This window comes from Dama dama, chromosome 18 (genome assembly GCF_033118175.1).
Source record: "Dama dama isolate Ldn47 chromosome 18, ASM3311817v1, whole genome shotgun sequence".
NCBI lineage: Eukaryota > Metazoa > Chordata > Mammalia > Artiodactyla > Cervidae > Dama > Dama dama.
The window spans coordinates 101,843,105-101,865,485 of NC_083698.1; the positions used below are offsets into that span (position 1 = coordinate 101,843,105).

At 39.3% G+C, this 22,381-nt stretch overlaps 1 protein-coding gene across 1 annotated transcript; it reads left to right on the top strand.

Moving 5' to 3' along the window:
- Positions 1–5,557: 5,557 nt before the first annotated feature.
- LOC133073096 (olfactory receptor 2F1-like) lies at positions 5,558–6,493 on the top strand. The gene has a single exon (XM_061166564.1). The coding sequence runs from the start codon at positions 5,558–5,560 to the stop codon at positions 6,491–6,493; it is 936 nt and encodes a 311-aa protein (XP_061022547.1).
- The last annotated feature ends 15,888 nt before the right edge of the window (positions 6,494–22,381 follow it).

Sequence of the window (22,381 nt, forward strand, 5' to 3'; positions counted from 1 at the left end):
AGGAGCCTGGTGGGCTGCAGTCCATGGGGTCGCTAAGAGTCGGACATGACTGAGCAACTTCACTTTCATTTTTCACTTTCATGCATTGGAGAAGGAAATGGCAACCCACTCCAGTATTCTTACCTGGAAAATCCTATGGACAGAGGAGCCTGGTAGGCTGCAGTCCATGGGGTTGCTAAGAGTTGGACACGACTGAGCGACTTCACTTTCATGCATTGGAGAAGGAAATGGCAACCCACTCCAGTATTCTTGCCTGGAGAATCCCAGGGACAGGGGAGCCTGGTGGGCTGCCGTCTATGGGGTCACACAGAGTCGGACATGACTGAAGTGACTTAGCAGTAGCAATAGTTTGCTACAATATTTTAAGGGAAATGGAACAAAATTGCAAAACTGCAACACAAGGTATACACATAAAGAGCACTAATATAAAAATGAAAAAGGGATTCTTTCAGCATGTAGACAGAGGTCATGATGGTGAAGAGAAAATGAAGCAGTTCTCACTTTGGTTTGCATTTCAGAAAGCATCTCATTTCTTATCATCAGTTAGGTTCATCTGCCCCAAATCTAAGGACTCCAAACTAATGGATGAATGCAAGACACAAATCCCATATTAGCATCATTCTTAGATATCTGCTGACTATTAATTGAATGATTTATATTACTTCTTAGCCCTAGCAGCATTTCACCACAGTGATAGGTCTTCTGGGGATACAAGCTTCCGCTTTCGCTCTGTAATATGCATTATTGTGATATTTGGGACCATCAAGTTCTCCCCTATTCTTCCCACTAAAATTCAGGATTTTGAGGCCTAATCCTACTGTATAAAGTATAGATCCTATGAAATATACACAACCAAGTGGTTGTGTGTCTTGCCAGAGTGATGTGGTTTGGTTGTCCTTCTAGCTCCAAATTTGGGTTAAGCTACTCTCAGCAAAATCTGATCCTTGTATCATGAGATTTTTTTCCCATTTCATGGAAATTATCATTATATGCATGCTATTGCCTGACTTCTTCGAGCCTTCTACATAGTCCTCATCAAAGTATAGCAGGATAACAAAACAAGAAGTGCGATCTTGGACAAGTTATAAAACCTCTCTAAGAATCAACTCTCTTTTTCATAAATTGCAAAGAATAATAAGCTCCTTGTGAGAAGTTTGAGAGGATTCAATGAAATATTATATGTAAAGTACTTAGTAAAATGACCAAAGATAAAGAATGGTTAGAGCAAGGAAATTTCATATAGATTTGGCGGGCATATAATGGAACATCTATTTTCACAAAACTGACAATATTAGCTAAACCTGGACACACACATAATCTGTGATATAGCAACTCCACTACTGGGGAACAGAAATGAGGACATTTGTGGGACAAAAGATGAGTGTGTGTGTATATGAAAGTTCATAGGAGTGTTCTTTTTAACAGCAGCAAAGCAGAAACAAACTAAATGTCTATCAATGGGGTGGATATCAGATTTGAGATGCTTTCAGTGGGTAGTAAATTTTTGAAGTATTTTCAGAATGAGGGCAGACTTCTAGAAACAGAAATGCATAATTTGACAATGCCCAGTTAAAAGGAACCCCCCAATAGTAAGGCAAAATGGGGAAAGTTCCCATGAAATAACTGCATCAGTTCTGAAGATAGTATATGATTATAGCCCATGTATAATTTCAGAACCTTGTTACAGGAGATATTGCTCAAAGATATCTGAGCAGTCCATGAATAATTGGACACTTTGGTTCAAATAGTCTCAATCATGAGTACATGAACAGAAAGTCATGGGCCAATTTTAACTTCCTTAAAGTGAAATTTCACCAAAGACAGGAGAATGTCTCCAGGGGAACCAGGGCTTCAGATTCTCACCTCTTTTCTGGTTCATTAAAAAATTATTCTCACTTGTAAATTCTTTAAAAGCAGGTAAGAGTTTAAGGTGAGAGAATTACCATATAGAGAAAGAGAAAAAACAACAGAAACCTAACAAACACAGCATAATTGGCCTGCAGAGATTTTGTCTCTGAGGGAAAAGATGATCTCACATCTTGCCCAGCCCAACTCTTCCTGGGGCGGTGCTGGCCTCTTGTCCTGGAGGTAGGGCAGTCATGATCAGAGGCTTTCCATTGGGTTCTTAGGATTATGGTCAAGAAGCAATGATTTCCTTAACACACAGCTTCTTTCTAGGCTCATGTGACAGTTGGGTCGAATTTGGTTAGTATCGAGATAAAGGTCACATTTGAACAATTTGTTGTAAGAAGATACATTTGAATAGCCAAACTGGAGAGAAATTTCTCTTGAATACCTCTGAGAAATGAAGTACCTAGCATAGGACTTTTACTACATTCATGGAATCACTGAACATAAGTTACTATAGGCTGTATTCCCTGTGTTGCATTGCACCCCCAGCACATGCACACTGCTGGAAATCTGGACCAGAGGATAGGTTTGTGTTAACCAGCTCATTCTTAAACAATGATGGTCAGAAGGTGATAACTTCAGCTGGATGACTGGTTTTAAACTTTCTGTCGCTCCAAGCCGTGTAGGTATGCATTAGGAAGTAGGAATTGGGTGGGGATAGCAACTTAGCCAGTTAACATTTGGGAGAAATCTCAAGCTTTCCTGCCTGCTTCTTTTTTGAGAAGAACATTTCTTTAGGGAGATTGAATCACAGTTCTGGGAAGGAAAGGTGGTTCAGGAATGCTGTTAAATTTTATTGTTATTGTCACTTATAACACCTCCACCTTATTTGTGACAGTCTGTTTTTAACTTTTATTTACATATCATATTTTCAAAAATTTTAATCGTTTTACTTGTTTTGCTGTTGAATCTTTATTTTTGATTAAAAAATTATTCTTTTTACTACTGACGTCATATCCTAATTCCATCACTCTTCTTACTTCCCCCACTCCAATGAATTGGGACAGATTTGAATGTATGCTGTGTTTAGACAGATGAAGAAGCTACAGCTAGACTCCCAAATTCACAGGTTCCACATCTGTGGATTCATCAAGCATAGATTGAAAATATTAAAAATAATTCTAGAAAGTTCTCAAAAGGAAAACTTGAATTTGCTGCATACTGGCAACTATTTACATCACATTTACTTTGTATTAGATATTACAAGCAATCTAGAGATGATTTAAAGTGTACAGGAGCATATGTGTGGGTTATATGCAATAATAGACCACTTTATATAAGGGAGCTGAACATCCATGGATTTTGGTGTTCACTGGAATCCTGGAACCAATCCCATGGGTACAGAGGGGCAAGAGTTGGTAATGATAGTTAAACTGGGAAATGCAAGTTCATTGACAAAGCAGTTCATTTACCCCAGGGCATGGCACTTTAAAAACATGAAGATGATGCAGAAACATGACATGCTAACAATGAGTGTTTCTATTTGTATCAATAATTTGCTGAGCCTTTAAGGGGAATTACTGACCCAAGATCAGGGATTACTATATTTTCTTTGTCAAGCCCTTAACTATGTTTTTTTTTTTTTTTTTTTTTTTGCCCTTAACTATTATTTGTTTTTAAGAGGTGAAAGCCTCAAAACCACAAGAGATTATCATCAGATTTTTCAGCAAAGTCTCCTTATTTGGTTCCTGAGAATACCTTAAATAATCATCAGCTACCTCCTGGATTGTTTTGTTTTGTTTTTTCTTTTAGCCCTCTCCCAGAGAACTTGTGTTACATGAATTGTTTTTTGTGTTATAGCAGGATTAAAGACTACCTCACGTACCTTTCTATAACTACTATCTATTAAAATGTTATATGTACATGGTCACATTCCACTGACAGTTCTCAGATTTTCCCCTTTGAATTCACTTACCTCTCTCTGGTACCCGAGGTCTTCACCAGTGATAATTTCATATTCCAACTTTTCCCTTTTCACTGGGGATAAAAAGGTAGGTTTCCTCTTTCTTTGATATAAATATTACAAAGTGACTTGCTAATCTGAAGCTCTAGAGTAAATTCTAAAGAATTAAAGAACATTTTGTACTTTTATTGCCTCCTCTTGTAACTTACATAAATTATCTCTTGAAGTGGGAATGGTTTATCAAGCTTAATTCATTCATAGACAATAGAAAGATTATCAAATGCAAATTTCCATAGACCCTTCTCTGCTGGATGGCACCTTTGGCATCTTATGTATCTGCAGTTATCTGCCCTGTCATCAATACCCTCAAAACAAAATATAATTTTCATCATATATTCAGTGACCCTCTCTGATCACAGGCAGCAAGCAGGTAACATTTTCTTGGGATAGCTGTGCTTACATTTCACTTTCTCTACCCAAAGGACAGAGTAATTTGAGGGGCAGAGCATGTGGAAAATCTAGAGTGGGCTTTGTTCGGTCTGTGAGGTTCCTGGAAATCACTTGTGATTTGAATAAGACCCAAGTAGGATTACTAAGTGTTCCAGAGATAATACTCAAGCTCTTGCGCTTTCCGAAGTACTGAAACATCAGCAGGATTAGAAAGTTTGGGGGTGGTATTGAGCAGAGTAGGCTATTACTTTCTGGTCACAGTAGAGGGAGCATAGCATAAGGATGAGGAAAGACAGTTTTCTAAGGCACAGGGGACAGTCACATATTTCAGATGGAGATAAAAGGAAAGAGGGCTAAAGGAAAGAGGTAATTTCACTGAGTTAACTCTAATTTTTCCATCACATTTTATAGTCTCCAAACCACAACAATCCCTATCCAGAATATATACAAATAGAATTGGAAGGAATGTGCAACCAGTTTTCCCTTATTTGGTTAATAGGCTAGCACATGTGGCAACTATCTGAGCTTTTATCACTAAGGAAGATGGTTAATTCATCTTTGTTTCTTGACAGTCACCCTCTGTTGTTGACCCCATGCACTGCCGTTCTTTCAAGGGAGGAGAAATACAATATAGAAGATTCTTCCCCCTAATTTTCTCAGTCAGATAAAAGACAAATATGTGAAGGTTTCTCAAAACTGAGTCTGATCACTCAGGTCTTCGTTTTCATCTCACTGAATTAGAGATGTAATTTTTGACAATTTCTAGCTCCTAAAAACTATTTTATATTTGCTATCTTCTAACTTATAACCCCAAATCTGTGATTTTAAAAGGGTGGAAACTTAACATCTGATTTTCTGGTTTTCACAATCGAAGAATCCAGAATTTAAAAAGTGATTAAAACCATTCATCCCTGTTAGGTTCCATTCAATATGGATTTTGAGATACTAAGAAGGGAAAAACTGGTATCTAACAAAGAAGTAAACAAACTCTACAGTTAGGAGTTGGCTTTAAAGAAAAAAATCACGTTTCACAGTTAACATTTTTAACTCAATTATCTAAGCATTTTAATGAAAATCTTCCCACTAAAGGAATGAGAAGAGTTTTCTGTTTTCCTTGGATCTGAGCCACATCGTGCATTCTACAGTGGTCCCACACCCAGAAGGAGACACATGATCTGAAAATGTACTTAATATTGGATGGTTGTTTTGTCTAAATGACCCCATAAGGTCCTCTGGCACCTTAAGTATCTAGTCTGTTTCAATTTGTAACTTGGGTTTGGTCTTCAGAGGCCCATGGGCAGGGAAAACCAGACCTGGATGAGTGAGTTCATTCTTCTGGGGCTGTCCAGCCTCTGGGAGACCCAGGTCTCCCTCTTTGTCCTGTTCCTGGCCATGTATCTGGTGACTGTGCTGGGGAACTTGCTGATAATACTCCTTATCAGACTGGACAGCCGGCTGAACACACCCATGTACTTTTTCCTCAGTGTCCTGTCGTTTGTGGACGTCTGTTATAGCAGCAGCACGGTCCCCCAGATGCTCGTTCACTTCCTGTCAGCCCGGAAGTCCATTCCGTTCTCCGGCTGTGTGCTCCAGCTGCTTATCTCCCTGGCGATGGGCAGCGCAGAGTTCTTCCTGCTGGGGGCCGTGGCCTATGACCGCTACGTGGCCGTCTGCCGCCCCCTGCACTACACGGTCGGCATGCACGGAGAGCTGTGTCTGGGGCTGGCTGCAGGCTGCCTGGGGGCTGGTTTCATGAATTCGCTGATGCAGACCATCATCACCTTTCAGCTCCCTCTGTGCCGGAAGGTTGTTAATCACTTTGCCTGTGAGATGTTGGCTATGCTGAGGCTGACCTGTGTGGACCCCTCCTTCAACAAGGTCATGGTGGCCTTCTCAGGATTTCTGGTCATCATGCTTCCCTGTTTCCTTGTTCTATTCTCCTACGGTCACATAGTCGCTACCATTCTGCGCATTCGCTCTGCCCGGGGACGCCGCAAAGCGTTTGGGACGTGCGCCGCTCACCTCACTGTGGTTTCCATGTGCTTTGGTACAGCCATCTTCACATACTTGAGACCCACGGCTGGCTCCTCCGCAGAACAGGAGAAGAGGGTTGCTCTGTTCTATGCTGTGGTGACCCCAATGCTGAATCCCTTAATCTATAGCTTGAGAAACAAGGAAGTGATGAGCGCCTTTAGAAGAGTGTTGGGGAAGTTTAGTGAAAAAGGATAATGATTCAAAGAATTTCTCCTTCCTTCCAACAGCCCGTAAAACGACATTTTACTTTATTTTTTAAGTGGTTTTTGCCATACATTCATATGAATCAGCCATGGGTGTACATGTGTTCCCCATCCTGCCCCCTCCTGCCCCCTCCCTCCCCATCCCATCCCTCAGGGTCATCCCAGTGCACCAGCCCTGAGCACCCTGTCTCATGCATTGAACCTGAGCTGATGATCTGTTTCACATATGATAATATACATGTTTCAATGCTATTCTCTCAAATCATCCCACCCTTGCCTTCTCCCACAGAGTCCACAGTCTGTTCTTTGCATCTGTGTCTCTGCCCTTTCTCCTCAGATTTGCTGATAAGGCAGATCATGGTGAACAAGCTTTACTAGACTGACTTTCCACATTCATCCACATTTTGACTATGTAAGTCATTGCCGCAGTAAACAATCTGCCTGTGACGCAAGAGATGCGGGTTTGATCACTGGGTCAGGACAAGCCCCTGGAGAAGGAAATGGCAACCGACTTCAGTATCCTTGCCTGGGAAATGCCATGGACAGAGGAGCCTGGCGGGCTGCAGTCAATGAGGTCATAAAGGAGTCAGACATGACTAAGCAACAAAACAACAACAGAATTTTTTAAAGCCTTTAATTCCTATGCTGCAGTCTTCTGGATAACCTCTCCTCCTAGACTTCATATCTCCCTTTTTACTTTGAAATTCTTCTTGCGTGTTATATTGCAGAAAATGCAATATAAATAGTAAAATATTTCAGGGTGGGAACAGCCACGCTTCATGTGACTCTGAAAACTCTCTAACCTCTAGTTTCCTCAATTATAAAAACAAGTGATCATAACCAGTGATGTGATTATTTTGAAGATTATAAATTATCTATGTAAAATACCTAGTAGAGTGGTGGCATAGAGTAGATATGCAGCTATTTTTTTTTTAAGTAGGATTACACAATTGTAGGGCTACATATTATGCAAACTTCTCTCTATATACAACTACTCAAAATGAGTTTTTTTCCCTTTTGCTATGGTTCTAGTAGATCACTGTTCTATGTCTGCTCCAAGTAATTACTTTACCCAGAACCATGGCATTTATTCATCCATCCATCCATGTATCAATGTTTGATTGACTCCTTCACTTACATTATATAAATCTCATTCTTACCATAGTTAAAATAGAACTATTATGCTTGCTTTCTCTGTCCCAAGCTATTCCTTTCCTCTTGCCACCAAACACCTTCACTGTATTAGTAAAAGGGACCATCATACTTCAGAGTAATTTCTGATTCCTTTCTTTTACATTCTACCCAGCAATAGAGTTCGTTAGCTTGCCAACAAAATATGTGATTAACTGGTCTCTCTGTTTCCACCTCTCCTTTTTACATTCTGTTCTGCACTCAACTTTAATTTTTAAAATTATTGCTTGCTTTTTTACTTTATGTTGTGAGCGAAAACAGAGGCAGAACACAATACTGAATGTATAACTTAGTGAATTATCATAAGACAAACCCTCTTGTAACCACCACTCAAGTTGAAACAAAAAAAGATCTGCCAGCTGCTGCAACAGCCCCTCCATGTATCCTAATGACAACTCCTTTTTCCCAAAGGTAACTATTCTCTTGACCTTTGCAGTAATTACTGTATTGTATTTATTTATGGCTTTATTCCTCAAGCAAACATTCCTAGTCACTGTAGTTGAATTTTGCCCAGTTTTCTCAATTTGATATGCTTAGAAATCTCTTTAATCTACAGGGCCCCTCTAACTCTGTCTTTTCCCTACAATTTATTTGAGTGACCGACCTGGGCCATTTGACCTGTTGAAGGCTTCTTTATCTTAGAAAACAAATCAGGTCACATCTTTTTCCTGCTTAGAATAAAATCCAAACTCCACATGTGCAGGGCCTGATGTGGCCTTATGTGTGCCTGCTTCTTCATCTGCATCCTGATTCCCTCCTCCTCTCTCTGATTGCTCTCAGGGCACACTGTTTGTCTATCAGGGTTGGAAGAAAATGACTGTCTCTATAAAAGGAAATTTTATTTTTTTTACAAGTCATATGAATTTGTGGAAAAAATAATTGTAGACCTGTTAACTTTTTTGTATGTGAAATCTGAGACTTACCCAATGTATTAATAATTTACTAATACATACTCATAAGTTTAGTAATAAATGCTACCTTTCACTGGAAATTCTGAATCTTATAAATTAGTATCATGAATAACTGGGCTCAAATTTCTGAGTAAAATCTCAAGAGTAAAGATATTTTGATCTCCCACTTTCTAAAAGGAGAAAATTCAAATGTTTGCCTTATAAAGGGCAAAATAACTGTTCACCAGTTAAGCTATAAACTTCACGTGAGTAAGGACTATGTATTTTATCTCATTTTTTCCCCAGTGCCTTAACAGTGCCAATAAATACCTGCTGATTGAATAACTTATTAATTGAAACTTTCTTGACTATTTTAGAGGTTGCCTTTTAGGAAACATATAAAGATAATTCATATTAGAATTTAGTATAGTGGTAAATAAGACTTTTGAAAACAGGTGCAGAGTTAACTGGTTCATAATGTTCCTCAGTAGATGAAATATTATCACCCATACAAGGCTTCTTTCATTAAGTGAAATTGATTAATTTTATCCCATTCTTTATTCTTAATTTTTCCTTTCTGTGTGGACAACTATTCTGGTATGTTTAATGCATGCAATGATGTTTGGGAGTGTGTTTATGTATTTAGAAATATATTGACTACTCAATAAACTGATACAATGTCTTAGTTTTTTTTTTTTTTTTTTAACCAAACCCTCTATTGCTAGTCTATTACTTCAAACTGTACAGAGTAACCCATGGTGTTCACCATATTTTAGCTACCATTCTTTGTTGTGGTGCCCAACTCCCCATCACCATATGTGGCCCTATGATTTACATCATAATACATGTGCACTTAAAGACCTATTTAGGGGATATACACAGGAATCAAATAGCTTGGTAATGGATAATGCTCTCCAGATTGGCTTTATCTACACATTTTATTTATTCAGTGTGTGAGGGTTCTTATCTATCCACAGCCTGCTTGTTTTAAATTTTTTCTAGCCTAGAAGGTATAAAATTGTTTTACTTTGCATTATTCTTATAATTAGTCAATATGAACATGTCTTCATATGCTGAACTTCTGATTTCATCTACTTTCACCCCACCCCATTCTGTCTGTGCCTTCCCCAACTCAGTTCATGATAACTCCATCATTGCAGTGGTTAGGACATTTCTGTCTTTTTCTCATATCTGCTTTAAATGGGCAAGCTTAGCCTGTTGTCTCCATTCTCAAAATATATACATAGTGTGATCACATCTCAACATCTCCTCTCTATATCCCAGTGTGAGCCACCCTACCTCCCACTCGAGTTACTGCAATTGCCTACATCAAATTTCCCTGCTTCTGTTCTTATACCCCAGGATTCAGAGTGATCCACTTAAAACATAACTCAAATCATGTCCTTCGTCTTTCAACCTTGCACTTATTCATAGTAAAACCCAAATTCCTTAAAGTGAACACAGGCTTTTCTTCTAACTATACTGTCTGCATGGAATGTCTCTTTCTCAAGTATGCACTTCTTTATCTCCTCCAGTTCTTCATTTAACTATCGTCACTACCCTATTTAATGCTGCAAACCTTCTCCTTGCCGCTACTCCTATTTCTTCTTCAGTTCAGCCTCTCAGTCATGTCTGACTCTGCGACCCCATGGACTACAGCACGCCAGGCTTCCCTGTCCATCACCAACTCCCAGAGCCTACTCAAACTCATGTCCATCGCATCAGTGATGCCATCCAACCATCTCATCCTCTGTTGTCCCCTTCTCCTCCCACCTTCAATTTTTCCTAGCATCAGGGTCTTTTCCAATGAGTCAGTTCTTCACATCAGGTGGCCAAAATATTAGAGCTTCAGCTTCAGCATCAGTCCTTCCAATGAATATTCAGGACAGATTTCCTTTAAGATTCCCTGGTTTGATCTCGTTGCAGTCCAAAGGACTCTCAAGAGTCTTCTCCAACGCCACGGTTCAAAAGCATCAATTTTTTGGCACTCAGCTTTCTTTATAACCAACTCTCATATCCATACATGACTACTGGTAAAACCATAACTTTGACTAGATGGACCTTTGTTGGTAAAGTAATGTCTCTGCTTTTTAATATGCTGTCTAGGTTGGTTATAACTTTTCTTCCAAGGAGTAAGCATCTTTTAATATCATGGCTGCAGTCACCGTCTGCAGTGATTTTGGAGACCCCCAAAATAAAGTCTGTCACTGTTTCCATTGATTCCCCATCTATTTGCCATGAAGTGATGGGACTGGATGCCATGATCTTAGTTTTCTGAATGCTGAGTTTTAAGCCAACTTTTTCACTCTCCTCTTTCACTTTCATCAGGAGGCTCTTTAGTTCTTTGCTTTCTGCCATAAGCAGAAGCTTCTGTTATCTGTGTATCTGAGATTGATGTTTCTCCCAGCAATCTTGATTCCAGCTTGTGATTCATACAGCCCAGCATTTCACATGATGTACTCTGCATATAAGTTAAGTTAGCAGGGTGATAATATACAACCTTGATGTGCTCCTTTCCTGATTTGGAACAAGTCGTGTTGTTGCATGTCCAGTTTTAACTGTTGCTTCTTGACCTGCATACAGATTTTTCAGGAGGCAGGTCAGGTGGTCTGGTATTCCCATCTCTTGAAGAATTTTCCACAGTTTGTTGTGATCTACACAGTCAAAGGCTTTGGCATAGTCAACAAAGCAAAAGTAGATGTTTTCCTGGAACTCTCTTGCTTTTTCAATGATCCAGCGGATGTTGGCAATTTGATCTCAGTTCCTCTGCCTTTTCTAAATCCACCTTGAACATCTGGAAGTTCATGGTTCATGTATTGTTGAAGCCTGGCTTGGAGAATTTAGAGCATTACTTTGCTAGTGCGTGAGATGAGTGCAATTGTGCGGTAGATTGAACATTCTTTGGCATTGCCTTTCTTTGGGATTGGAATGAACACTGACTTTTTCCAGCCCTGTGGCCACTGCTGAGTTCTCCAGATTTGCTGGCGTATTGAGTGCAGCATTTTCACAGCATCATCTTTTAGGATTTGAAATAACTCAGCTGGAATTTCATCACCTCCAACTAGCTTTGTTCATAGTGATACTTACTAAGGCCCACTTGACTTTGCATTCCAGGAAGTCTGGCTCTAGGTGAGTGGCCACACCATTGTGATTATCTGGGTCATGAGGATCTTTTTTGTGTACCTCTTCTGTGTATTCTTGCCACCTCTTCTTAATATCTTCTGCTTCTGTTAGGTCCACACCATTTCTGTCCTTTATTGTGCTCATCTTTGCATGAAATGTTTTCTTGTTATCTCTAATTTTCTTGAAGAGATCTCTAGCCTTTCCCATTCTATTGTTTTCCTCTATTTCTTTGCATTGATCACTGAGGAAGCCTTTCTTATCTCTCCTTGCTATTCTTTGGAACTCTGCATTCAAATGCGTGTATCTTTCCTTTTCTCCTTTGCCTTTCACTTCTCTTCTTTTCTCATGTATTTGTAAGGCCTTGTCAGACAACCATTTTGCCTCGTTGCATTTCTTTCTCTTGGGGATGGTCTTGATCCCTACCTCCTGTACAATGTCATGAACCTCTGTCCATAGTTCTTCAGGCACTCTGTCTATCAGATCTAATCCCTTGAATCTATTTGTCACTTCCACTGTATAATTGTAAGGGATCTGATTTAGGTCATACCTGAATGGTCCAGTGGTTTTCCCTACTTTCTTCAATTTCAGTCTGAATTTGGCAATAAGGAGTTCATGATCTGAGCCGCAGTCAGCTCCCAGTCTTGTTTTTGCTGACTATATAGGGCTTCTCCACCATTGGCTGCAAAGGATATAATCAATCTGATTTCGGTATTGACCATCTGGTGATGTCCATGTGTAGAGTCTTCTCTTGTGTTATTGGAAAAGGGTGTTTGCTATGACCAGTGCATTTTCTTGGCAAAACTCTGTTATCCTTTGGCCTGCTTCATTTTGTACTCCAAGGCCAAATTTGCCTGTTACTCCTGGTATCTCTTCCATGCCAAGATGGTGGAGGAATAGGATGGAGTGACCACTTTCTCCCCCACAAATTCATCAAAAGGTCATTTGAATGCTGAACAACTTCTGAACACTGGTGAAGGACACCAGGCATCCAGAAAGGCAGCCCATTCTCTTTGAAAGGAGGCAGAACAAAATATAAAAGACAAAAAAAAGAGATAAAGGTTTAGGGATGGAGACCTGTCCTGGGGAGGGAGTCATGAAGGAGGAGAAGATTTCACACAGTAGGAACCCCTCTCACAGGCGGGTCTGTGGGGAGTTTTGGAATCTCAGAAAGCAACATAACAGAAACAAAACAAAACCCACAGAATACACACCTAACCATAACTGCAGAAAAGAGAACTTTCCCTGCGAAAGGCTCTAACCTAAAAACCTAAGGCACAGCCTGGCCCACTCACAGAACAAGGATTGAGCAAATACCAAAGGGGAGCTGGCCAGCTCCCCTCTCACCCAGAGGCAGAGAGGCAGGCTTGTGACAGCCAGAGCCAGAAGGCAAGGCGCTGCTACAATCTCAGCCCCAGAAATGGCATTTTCCACCAAACTGTGAGCAGGCTCCCAGCTGCTAACCTCATATTCCTGAGATCCTGGATGGCTGACATCTGCCAGGAGGGTCACGGCCTGAGGTCAGCTCTCCAGAGGAGACATATAGCTAGAGACGGTTCTCTCGTGGAGCGCCAGGAAACGGAGTATTTGGGACTGGGGAGGTGATTAAGATGCATGGCCCACGTGGGACAGTCACTCCCCAAGCACTTGGTGGCCTGAGCTGCTCAGACCTGGGAAGGGTATGAAACGCATGCCCAACCCACAGAGACTGAGCCAGAACTGTGTCTGAGTGTCTCCTATGGAGGGATGGGTCAGCAGTGGCCTGCCACAGGGGCTCTGGGTGCAGCAGATCTGGCTGTAGCATAAGCCCTCTTGGAGGAGGTCACCATTAACCCCACCATAGAACCACCAGAGCTTACAAAGGGCTGGGGAAACAGACTGTGGGAGGGCCCAAACAGAACCTTGTGTACACCAGGACCCAGGAGAAAGGAGCAGTGACCCCACAAGAAGCTGACCCAGACATGCCCATGTGTGTCCAGGAGTCTCTGGTGGAGGAGTGGGTTGGCGGTGGCCTGCTGCAGGGTCAGAGGCACTGAGTGTGGCACCTTTTAATGGGACCTTTTGAGGGAAGTCGCCATTATCTTCCTTTCCTCCACCATAGTTTGGCCTCAGCTCAAGCAGCAGGGAAGGAACACAGCCCTGCCCATCAACAGAAAATTGGATTAAAGATTTACTGATGGGCCCGCCCATCAGAACAAGACCCAGTTTTCTCCTCATCCAGTCTCTCCCATCAGGAACTTTCCATAAGCCTCTTATCCTTATCCATCAGAGGTCAGACAATGAAAACCAGACTCACAGAAAACTAACCAAATTGATCACATGGACCACAACCTTGTCTAGCTCAATCAGACTATATGAGCCATGCAGTGTAGGGCCACCCAAGATGGACAGGTCATGGCAGAGAGTTCTGACAAAACGTGGTCCACTGGAGAAGGGAATGGCAATCCACTTCAGTATTCTTGCCTTGAGAACCCCATGAGCAGTCTTTCTTCTTACCTTGTTATTTATTTTTTTCCAAAGAACTTATCTATTCTAATGTATTTGCAATTAATTCATTTTTTAATGTCTGTCTGTCACCCTTCCACTGCCCCCAGAATACAAGCCCCTTAAGAACAGAGGTCTTTGTTTGGTTCAAGAATATATCATAGTGTTTGTCTCATAGTTACCAAACAATAAATATTTTCTGAGTGAACCATATTGTCAGCCTTTAGGATTTCTATTGTTATACCGTGTTCATTTTCCTTTGCTTTTTTACCATTTCCTTGTTGGTATGTATATTATAGATATGAATCCTTTTCTGTTATAGCCATTGCAAATACATACCTCTGATCTGTCACCTCTGTCAATTTTATTCATGGAGTCTTTTGCTGAATGAAAAAATCTTCATTTTGATATAATCCAATTTATCATATTTTGTCCAATGATTTGAACTTATGAAGTTTTGTTTTTCTAAGAAATTTTTTCAAATCTAGGTCATAAAATATTCTATTTTATTTAACTAAGTTTTCTACTTTCACCTTTCACAGCATTTCTTTAGTTTATCTCTAGCATTTTAATTTCTTTAGACATCTGTTTCTACATATGTTTTTAAATATAGGTCTAGTGTTTTTCCCCATGTCATGGTCCATTTATGGTCCTATATATGGATCTATCTTTGAATTCTATTCTCTTCTATTTGTTCATTTGTTTTTCACCATGCAATTCTATACTCTAATTCCAAAAATTGATATATAGTTGATATATAATGGTATATCAGTTTGAAGTGTAAAACATAGTATTTTGACATTTATATACATTACATACTAATCACCGTGGTAAGTCTGATAACCATCCGACATGAGACAAAGCTATTATAAATTACTGACTATATTCCCTATGCTGTCCATCACATTCCAGGACTTATTTATTCTGCAACTGCAAATTCATACCTCTTAATCTCACTCACCTGTTTCTCCCAACCTCTCACTCCTCTTCCAATCACCAGTTTTTTCCTCTTTATCTGCGAGTCAGTTTCTGTTTTTGTTTTGATGGTTTGTTTCTTTGTTTGAGATTCCACATATAAGTAAAATCATACACTATTTGTTTTTCTCTGTCTGACTTATTTTACTTAGCATAATATTCTCTAGGTCCATCACAAATGACAGAATTTCATTATTTTTTATGGTTGAGTAATATTTTGTTTTGTATATGCATGTATACTGTATCTTCATTATTCATTCACCTGTTTATTAGAACTTAAGGTACTGCTGTATCTTGGCTACTGTAAATAATGTTGCAGTGAATATAGATGTACACATATTTTTTTGAATTAATGGATATTAACCCCTTATCCAGTGTATTATTTGCAAGGATTTTTTCTCATTCAGCAGGTTGTCTTTTTTGTTGATGATTTCCTTCCTTGTGAAAAAGTTTTTTAGTTTGATGTAGTCCCATTTGTTTATTTTTGCTTTTGTCTCTCTTGTCTGAGGAGATAGACACACAAAAATATTGCTGAGACTGATGTCAAAGAGTGTACTGTCTATGTTTTCTCCTAGAGTCTTATGGTTTCAGGTCTTATAGTTGAGTCTTTAACCCATTTAAAGTTTGTTTTTCTACATGGTAAAAGAAAGTGGTCCACTTTAATTCTTTTGCCTATAGTTTTCCCATTTTCTCAACACCATTTATTGAAGAGTGTCTTTCCCCCATTGTATATTCTTTCTTCTTTTCTCATAGATTAATTGACCATAGATACTTGAGTTTATTTCTGGGCTTTCTATTCTGTTCCACTGAAATGTGTGTATGTGTGTGCCTGCCTGTACCATGCTGCTTTGATTATTGCAGCTTTGTAGTATAGTTTGATATCAGGGTGCATGATACCTCTAGCTTTGTTCATCTTTATTAAAATTGCTTTGGTTGTTTAGAGTCTTTTGTGGTTCCATATACATTGAAAAGTTTCTTGTTCTAATTTTGTGAAAAATGCCACTAGTATTTTGAAAGGGATTGCATAGAGTCTGTAGATTTCTTTTGGCAGTGTAGACATTTTAACAATATTAATTCCTTTCATTAGTGAGCACAGCGTATCTTTCCATTTATTTGTGTCATCTTTCAACTTCTTTTATCAGTGTCTCCTTGGTGTTTTAATTCCCAGGTTTTTTTTTTTTTTTCCTTTTTGGTGCAATAGTAAATGGGATTGTTTTTAAATTTCTCTTTCTGATAATTCTTCATTAGTGTATAGAAAGGTAACCAATTTCTATACATTTTATTTTGTATCCTGCAACTTTACTGAATTCATTTATTAGTATTAATAGTTGAAGAGTGGGAGCTTAAAGGTTTTCTATATAGTATCTGCCATTTGTAAATAGTGAGAGTTTTGCTTCTATCCTCCATCTTGGATGCCTTTTATCTCTGTCTCTTGCTCTCATTTTTTTTTTTTTTTTTGGTCTGATCACTGCGGCTGTTACTTCCAGTGTGTGATCAGTCACTTCAGTTGTCTCTGATTCTGTGACCACATGGACCACAGCCCACCAGGCTCCTCTGTCCATGGGATTTTCCTGGGAAAAATTCTAGAGTGGGTTGCCATGATCTCCTCCTGGGGATCTTCCCAACCCAGGCGTCAAATCCACATCTCCTGCATTGCAAGTGGATTCTTTACTGCTGAGCCATGGGGGAAGCCCAATACTATGTTGAATCAAAGTGGCAATGGTTGGCACACTTGTCTTGTTGATCTTACAGGAAATGCTTCCAGCTTTTCACTATTGAGAAAGTTAGCTGTGAGTTTGTCATATATGGCCTTTGTTATGTTGACATGTTTTCTCTATAGTTAGCTATTTATAGCATGATATATTCCATATAAATTTTGAGTAATTTCTTAAAGTTCCATGAAACATTCACCTGAAATTTTGATTAGGTTTACTTTGAGCTTAGAGATTCATTTTGGAGCATTGGCATCTTTATAGTATTAAATTGTCCAATCCAAAGCATGAGATGTATTTATAGTTCAGATAATCTTTAATGTCTTATTTGGAGTTTTCACATATTCTCCATATTTTTTAAATAAATATCTGTTAAATATATGTTATATGCCAAACAATCTTCTGGGTGTTGTGGATCCAACAATGAAAAGCATACAGAATTGTCTGCCTTCTTGGAGATTGTGGTGGTGGTTTAGTTGCTAAGTTGTGTCTGACTATTATGCTTTACTTAAAGGGAAATAGGCAGTAAATATAGGAAATAAATAATAAATACAGTGTGTCATAATTACTATGGAGAAAAATAAAATGGGGAACATGGATAAAGAACACAGGAGGATTGAAAGTATTGGCAGAGAGTGCCATAGAATTCATGTATATACTCTGCCGAGAAATTCCTAATTATTTTATAATTTATAATTCCTAAATATTTCACAACTATTATATGGTGTATTATTTTATTTTACTATTTTTGTTGGTTATTGCTGGCATACAAAAATGCTATTGATTTCTATAAGGTGGTCTTGATCTAGTTTTCATTTATAGATTGTTGAAAATATGTTCCTGGTTTATAATCATATCATCTATAAATAGTGACAGCTTTTATAATCTTTTATCCATCTTAATCTATTTCCTTTTCTTGTATCATAGTCTAAAACCTCTAAGGTCATATGAAAAAGTAGCCATATGGCTGGTATTCTTTCTTGTTCCTGATCTAAAGGCAGGAATCTGCAGATTCTTCATTAAATACAATATTCTGTGTGGATTTAGGGTATTTAATTTGAATTAAGTTAAGTTTTTAAGTTTGAAGTGTATTAAATTAAAGGAGTAGCTTCTCTAGAATATATCAAAGCATATCATAAGGCAACTACAATTAAAATTATAGTATTGTTATAGAAAAAGACATGTCCATAAATCAACATACAAACTCAAAAGAAACCTTTGTCATGGGAATTTAGTGTATCATAATTGTGTAATTAACTTAGGAAAATATGTTCTACAGATAAATGATATTGGGAAAAATTACTACCTTAGCAGGAAAAATAGCTCATCTTTCCTATTGTATGTAATAATCAATTCTTAATATCTAGAGGTGAAGAAGTTCATTTTACAAATGGATTTATGTTTATTCCCTTTTAAAGCTAAAGTAAATAATGGTAAAAGAATAAGAAACAAAGCAATAAATCCACAAAGCATAAAGGACAATAAATAAATTAATATATTTTATAAGAAATGTCAGGAATGTTTTAGAAGCTAGAGAGCAAATTCTTATCTTTTTAAGGTCCAGAGATAACATAGACTCTATGATACTTCCCCTTTCAACAGTGCCCACGTAGGTAGCCATCTGTAGGTAGGCTGTCTATTCTTTGTAAAAAGTAAGTCTCAGGCTGGGAGAAGAAGCCGACACCTGCTCCCAAGCCCTTCACAGGGCAATGCCACATACCTGAGCAGAGGGTGAGAACAGACTGGTTACGCTCACTGAGACGAGGCATGTGGTAGAAATCTCCCCTGCCACTCTTGGGAAAGGGAAATGGGGAATAGAAGTATCACTGCACAATGCTTAGCATCTTCACTAGAGTATTTTTTAACAGAGGGTAGTGGTGTTTTATTAAAGATTCTGAACACTAAAAATCCCTAAGTACAAACCAACGTATAGAAGACCATCTTCCTTAAAGTGAAGGAGAAGGCAAAATTTCTAAGGTTACAGAATGTGATGGTAGAATTACAAACCTGGACTGTGTGTGTGTACTCAGTCATGTCCAACTCATTGCAACCCCTTGGACTGTACCCTGCCAGGCTCCTCTGTCCATAGAATTTTCCAAGCAAGAATAGTGGAGTGGTTTGCCATTTCCTACTCCAGAGGATCTTCCTGACTCAGGGATTAAATCCATGTCTCTTGTGTCTCCTGCATTGGCAGGCAGATTCTCTACCAGTGAGCAATCTGGGAGGCCTGGACAGCAGCCCAGCTGTCAGGTATTGGCATAAAAGATGTCTCCTTGCCCGACCTCAGATTAGGTGATGTACCACAGAGCACCCAATGGTCCCCTGAGTTGCTGACCTGGGAGCTATTGCTCAAAGGGATGTGGTGATGGGTGAATTGGAATGGGGAAGTTTTGATGTAATTCCTACGGTCCTACAGTTCAGTCAGTTCAATCGTTCAGTCATGTCTGACTCTTTGTGACCCCATGGGCCCATGGTCCTAACATGGGATAAAAATCCCAACAATCCAAAGGGGCTTCCCTGGTGGCTCAGTGGTAAAGAATCTGCCTGCAACGCAGGAGCCTCAGGAGACGTGGGTTCGATCCCCGGGTCAGGACGATCCACTGGGGAAGGGAATGGCAACCCACTCCAGTATTCTTGCCTGGAGAATCCTGTGGACAGAGGAGCCCCGTGGGCTACGATCCATGGGGTTGCAAAGAGTCGAACACGACTGAAGTGACTTAGCAAGGATGCATGCACAATCCAAAGCTGGTGTCACTGAAGACAGACGCTTCCCCTGAGAAATTAAAGTTTGGTGCATTCTTTCTCATGCTCCAGAGACAAGGAAACAAAATTCTCATTTGCAAAGTTGAAATGTAGGTTAGGGTGTTAGATGCAGAAGTGACCAGGCAGAGGGAGAGGAAAATTAAAAGAAATCTAATAAGCAAAAAATAATTGGCCCCTTGAGATTTTATCACTAAGTTATAGAAAGTTACCTGTTCCAACTGCGCTTGCTTCAAACTCCACAACTCTCCCAGTCCTGCCATCTTTCCAAGGCACAGGATGGCCGCCTCCATTCTCCAGAGGTAACTCAGGCATTTCCAGTCTTTCTTCAGCACTTATTTAGCAACACAAACTGTGAAACCAGCTTCCTGTAATCCATGACCTCTCCTGTATTCTTCAAGTCTCAGAGTATAGTGGCTTGATATAGTTGTCCTCTGGTAGAAGTTCATCCTAAAAATTATGTTCTGGCTATTCATATTATGTTTGTGAGTGTACAGCTAAGTAGGTTTGAAAAGAAGTTTGGGAACAGTTTAAGCATGACTGAGTGCGTTTATGTGTCGGTTCCAAAGGGGCCACAATGGAAAGTGATCCTGTGAGTGGAAAGAATTTTGGGCTCTCCTCTATCTGTGTAATGATTTTAGCTTAACTACATGGCTATTCAAAATTTTACCTCTGCCTTTGGAGTGATTACCAGGTGACCTGGAAATGTAGTCCATTTTTATATTAGTGTGATAGTAACCATTTACATGAACAGTGGGGGATATGTTGGTTCTATTTATAAGCACTCACCACTGCAGAGAAGAGATTCTGAGTTTCCCATGGGAGTCAGCTCAGAAGGGACAAATTTTCCCAATCAGATGAAACTCATACCCTCAGACCAGGCCCCTTCATCATGTCTCACCTCTTACTTTTTAAGGACATTATTTTATCTAGACAAAACTATTCTTAGGTTCGAACCTTTGAAAGCTAATTTTAAAAAATAAGCACTTGATTTATCCATTTCTGATATCAGATCATTTTTGTTTCCTTATTTTTCATATTCAGAGCTCTTAATTTTCTCTTAGAAGAGGAAGAAAGGATTTCCTGCCATGGATCCACTATAAGACACTGTTCATCACCATATCAGATAGAGTAGAAGCATGATCACCTTTTCAAGTTTATGAACGAGACCTTCCATGTACTTCAAGAACAGAGTCTCTAATGGGGGAGATGGGCTGTGTTTCTCTTCCTTATGTTGCTGAAGTGGCTTGAAGGCCAGACCTCAACTTCACAGGTAAATGAGAGGGACCTACTCTGGCCCACAAATACTCTGATAAATGGGCTCAAAAGTAGAAAGTAGGAACTCATTTAGTCTCCTTGATATGTCTCCTGATTTTCATGTTTGGTGTACCCAGAGCCTTTAAAAAATGACTGTCACGTGCTATACACAGGGTCTGCTATGTATAGGAGCAGCATAATGGATGTGCCCCAGGTTATCAGATAATCCTACTTACCTGCTGGCTCCTCCAATGTCTAGTCACTTCAGCTCTTTTTCCCATCTGTAAAATGGAGATAATAAGCCAAAGCTCACAGTGTTGTTGTGAAGATATATTATATTTTTGTTGCTTAGTCATTGTGTCCGACTCTTTGCCACCCAATGGACTGTTACCCTCTAGGCTCCTCTCTGTGAAGTTTCCCAGGCAAGAAGTACTGAAATGAGTTGCCATTTCCTTCTCTAGGGGATCTTCCTGACCCAGGGATGTAACCTGTATCTCTTGCGTTTCCTGCATTGGCAGTCAGATTCTTTACCACTTGCAAATATATGGGAAGCCCCATATATTTGTAGATATATGAGGTATTTAGTATAACGACTAGTACAGAGTAAGTGTTCAGCAAATAAAAATAAATTTAATTATGATTCTTATTTTTCTTTTACCATCCTTCCCTCTCCAGTGGATTTTTGCACTCTGGCTGTGCAGAAGTGTTTCAGTGAAGAATATTACTTATATCTTTAAATATTGTGCATTTTTTTGCCAGTCTTGCAGCTGAGTGTCTTGTTCCAATCAGTTTGATGTAAGTGACAGAAAGATTTCAGTGAAAGGACTTGAAAGTGGTATGTTTGTTCAGTGATCATTTCTAATACTTTCTGTGTGATATTCAATTTCCAAAAGTTCTCTTTTTAATAAATTCCTTGACATTTTGGACCTTATTCAAAACAATACTAAATCCTGAATATTTTATAGTTAACCATATGAAAATAAACTGTAATAGCAAGCCCTCCAACCATCTGAGTTATAAGTGGTGTGATCTGTAACAATCATCCTGAAAGTTTTTATGCTAAAACTGGAAACTTTTAATAAATGTAATCTGCTGCCCATCTGCTGTATGAATAGCAAAGAAGGCATTGGAATAATGACCTTCATGTGGAAGTTTCAGGTACTGTCACAGGAGTATCTCAGAGACCTCAGACTCCCACGCTCATACTTTAGTTATGGATACATTTCTTTCTTTAAGTAGGAAACATGAAAGAAGTTTTGGCTTGGGGTAAAAAAACTGTTATATCTCTGTTATCACATTCTATAATTAAGAGCTGATTTTCCACCCTTCTGCCTTTACTGGTGAGGAGGGATTCCTGTTATATTGTTGAATGAATGAGTTGTCCCTTCCTTGGGAAAATATTGTTGTTAAGTAATAACATGACAGGCTTCCCTGGTGTCTCAGTGGTAAAGAATCTGCTTGCAACACAGGAGATGCAGGAGACATGGGTTC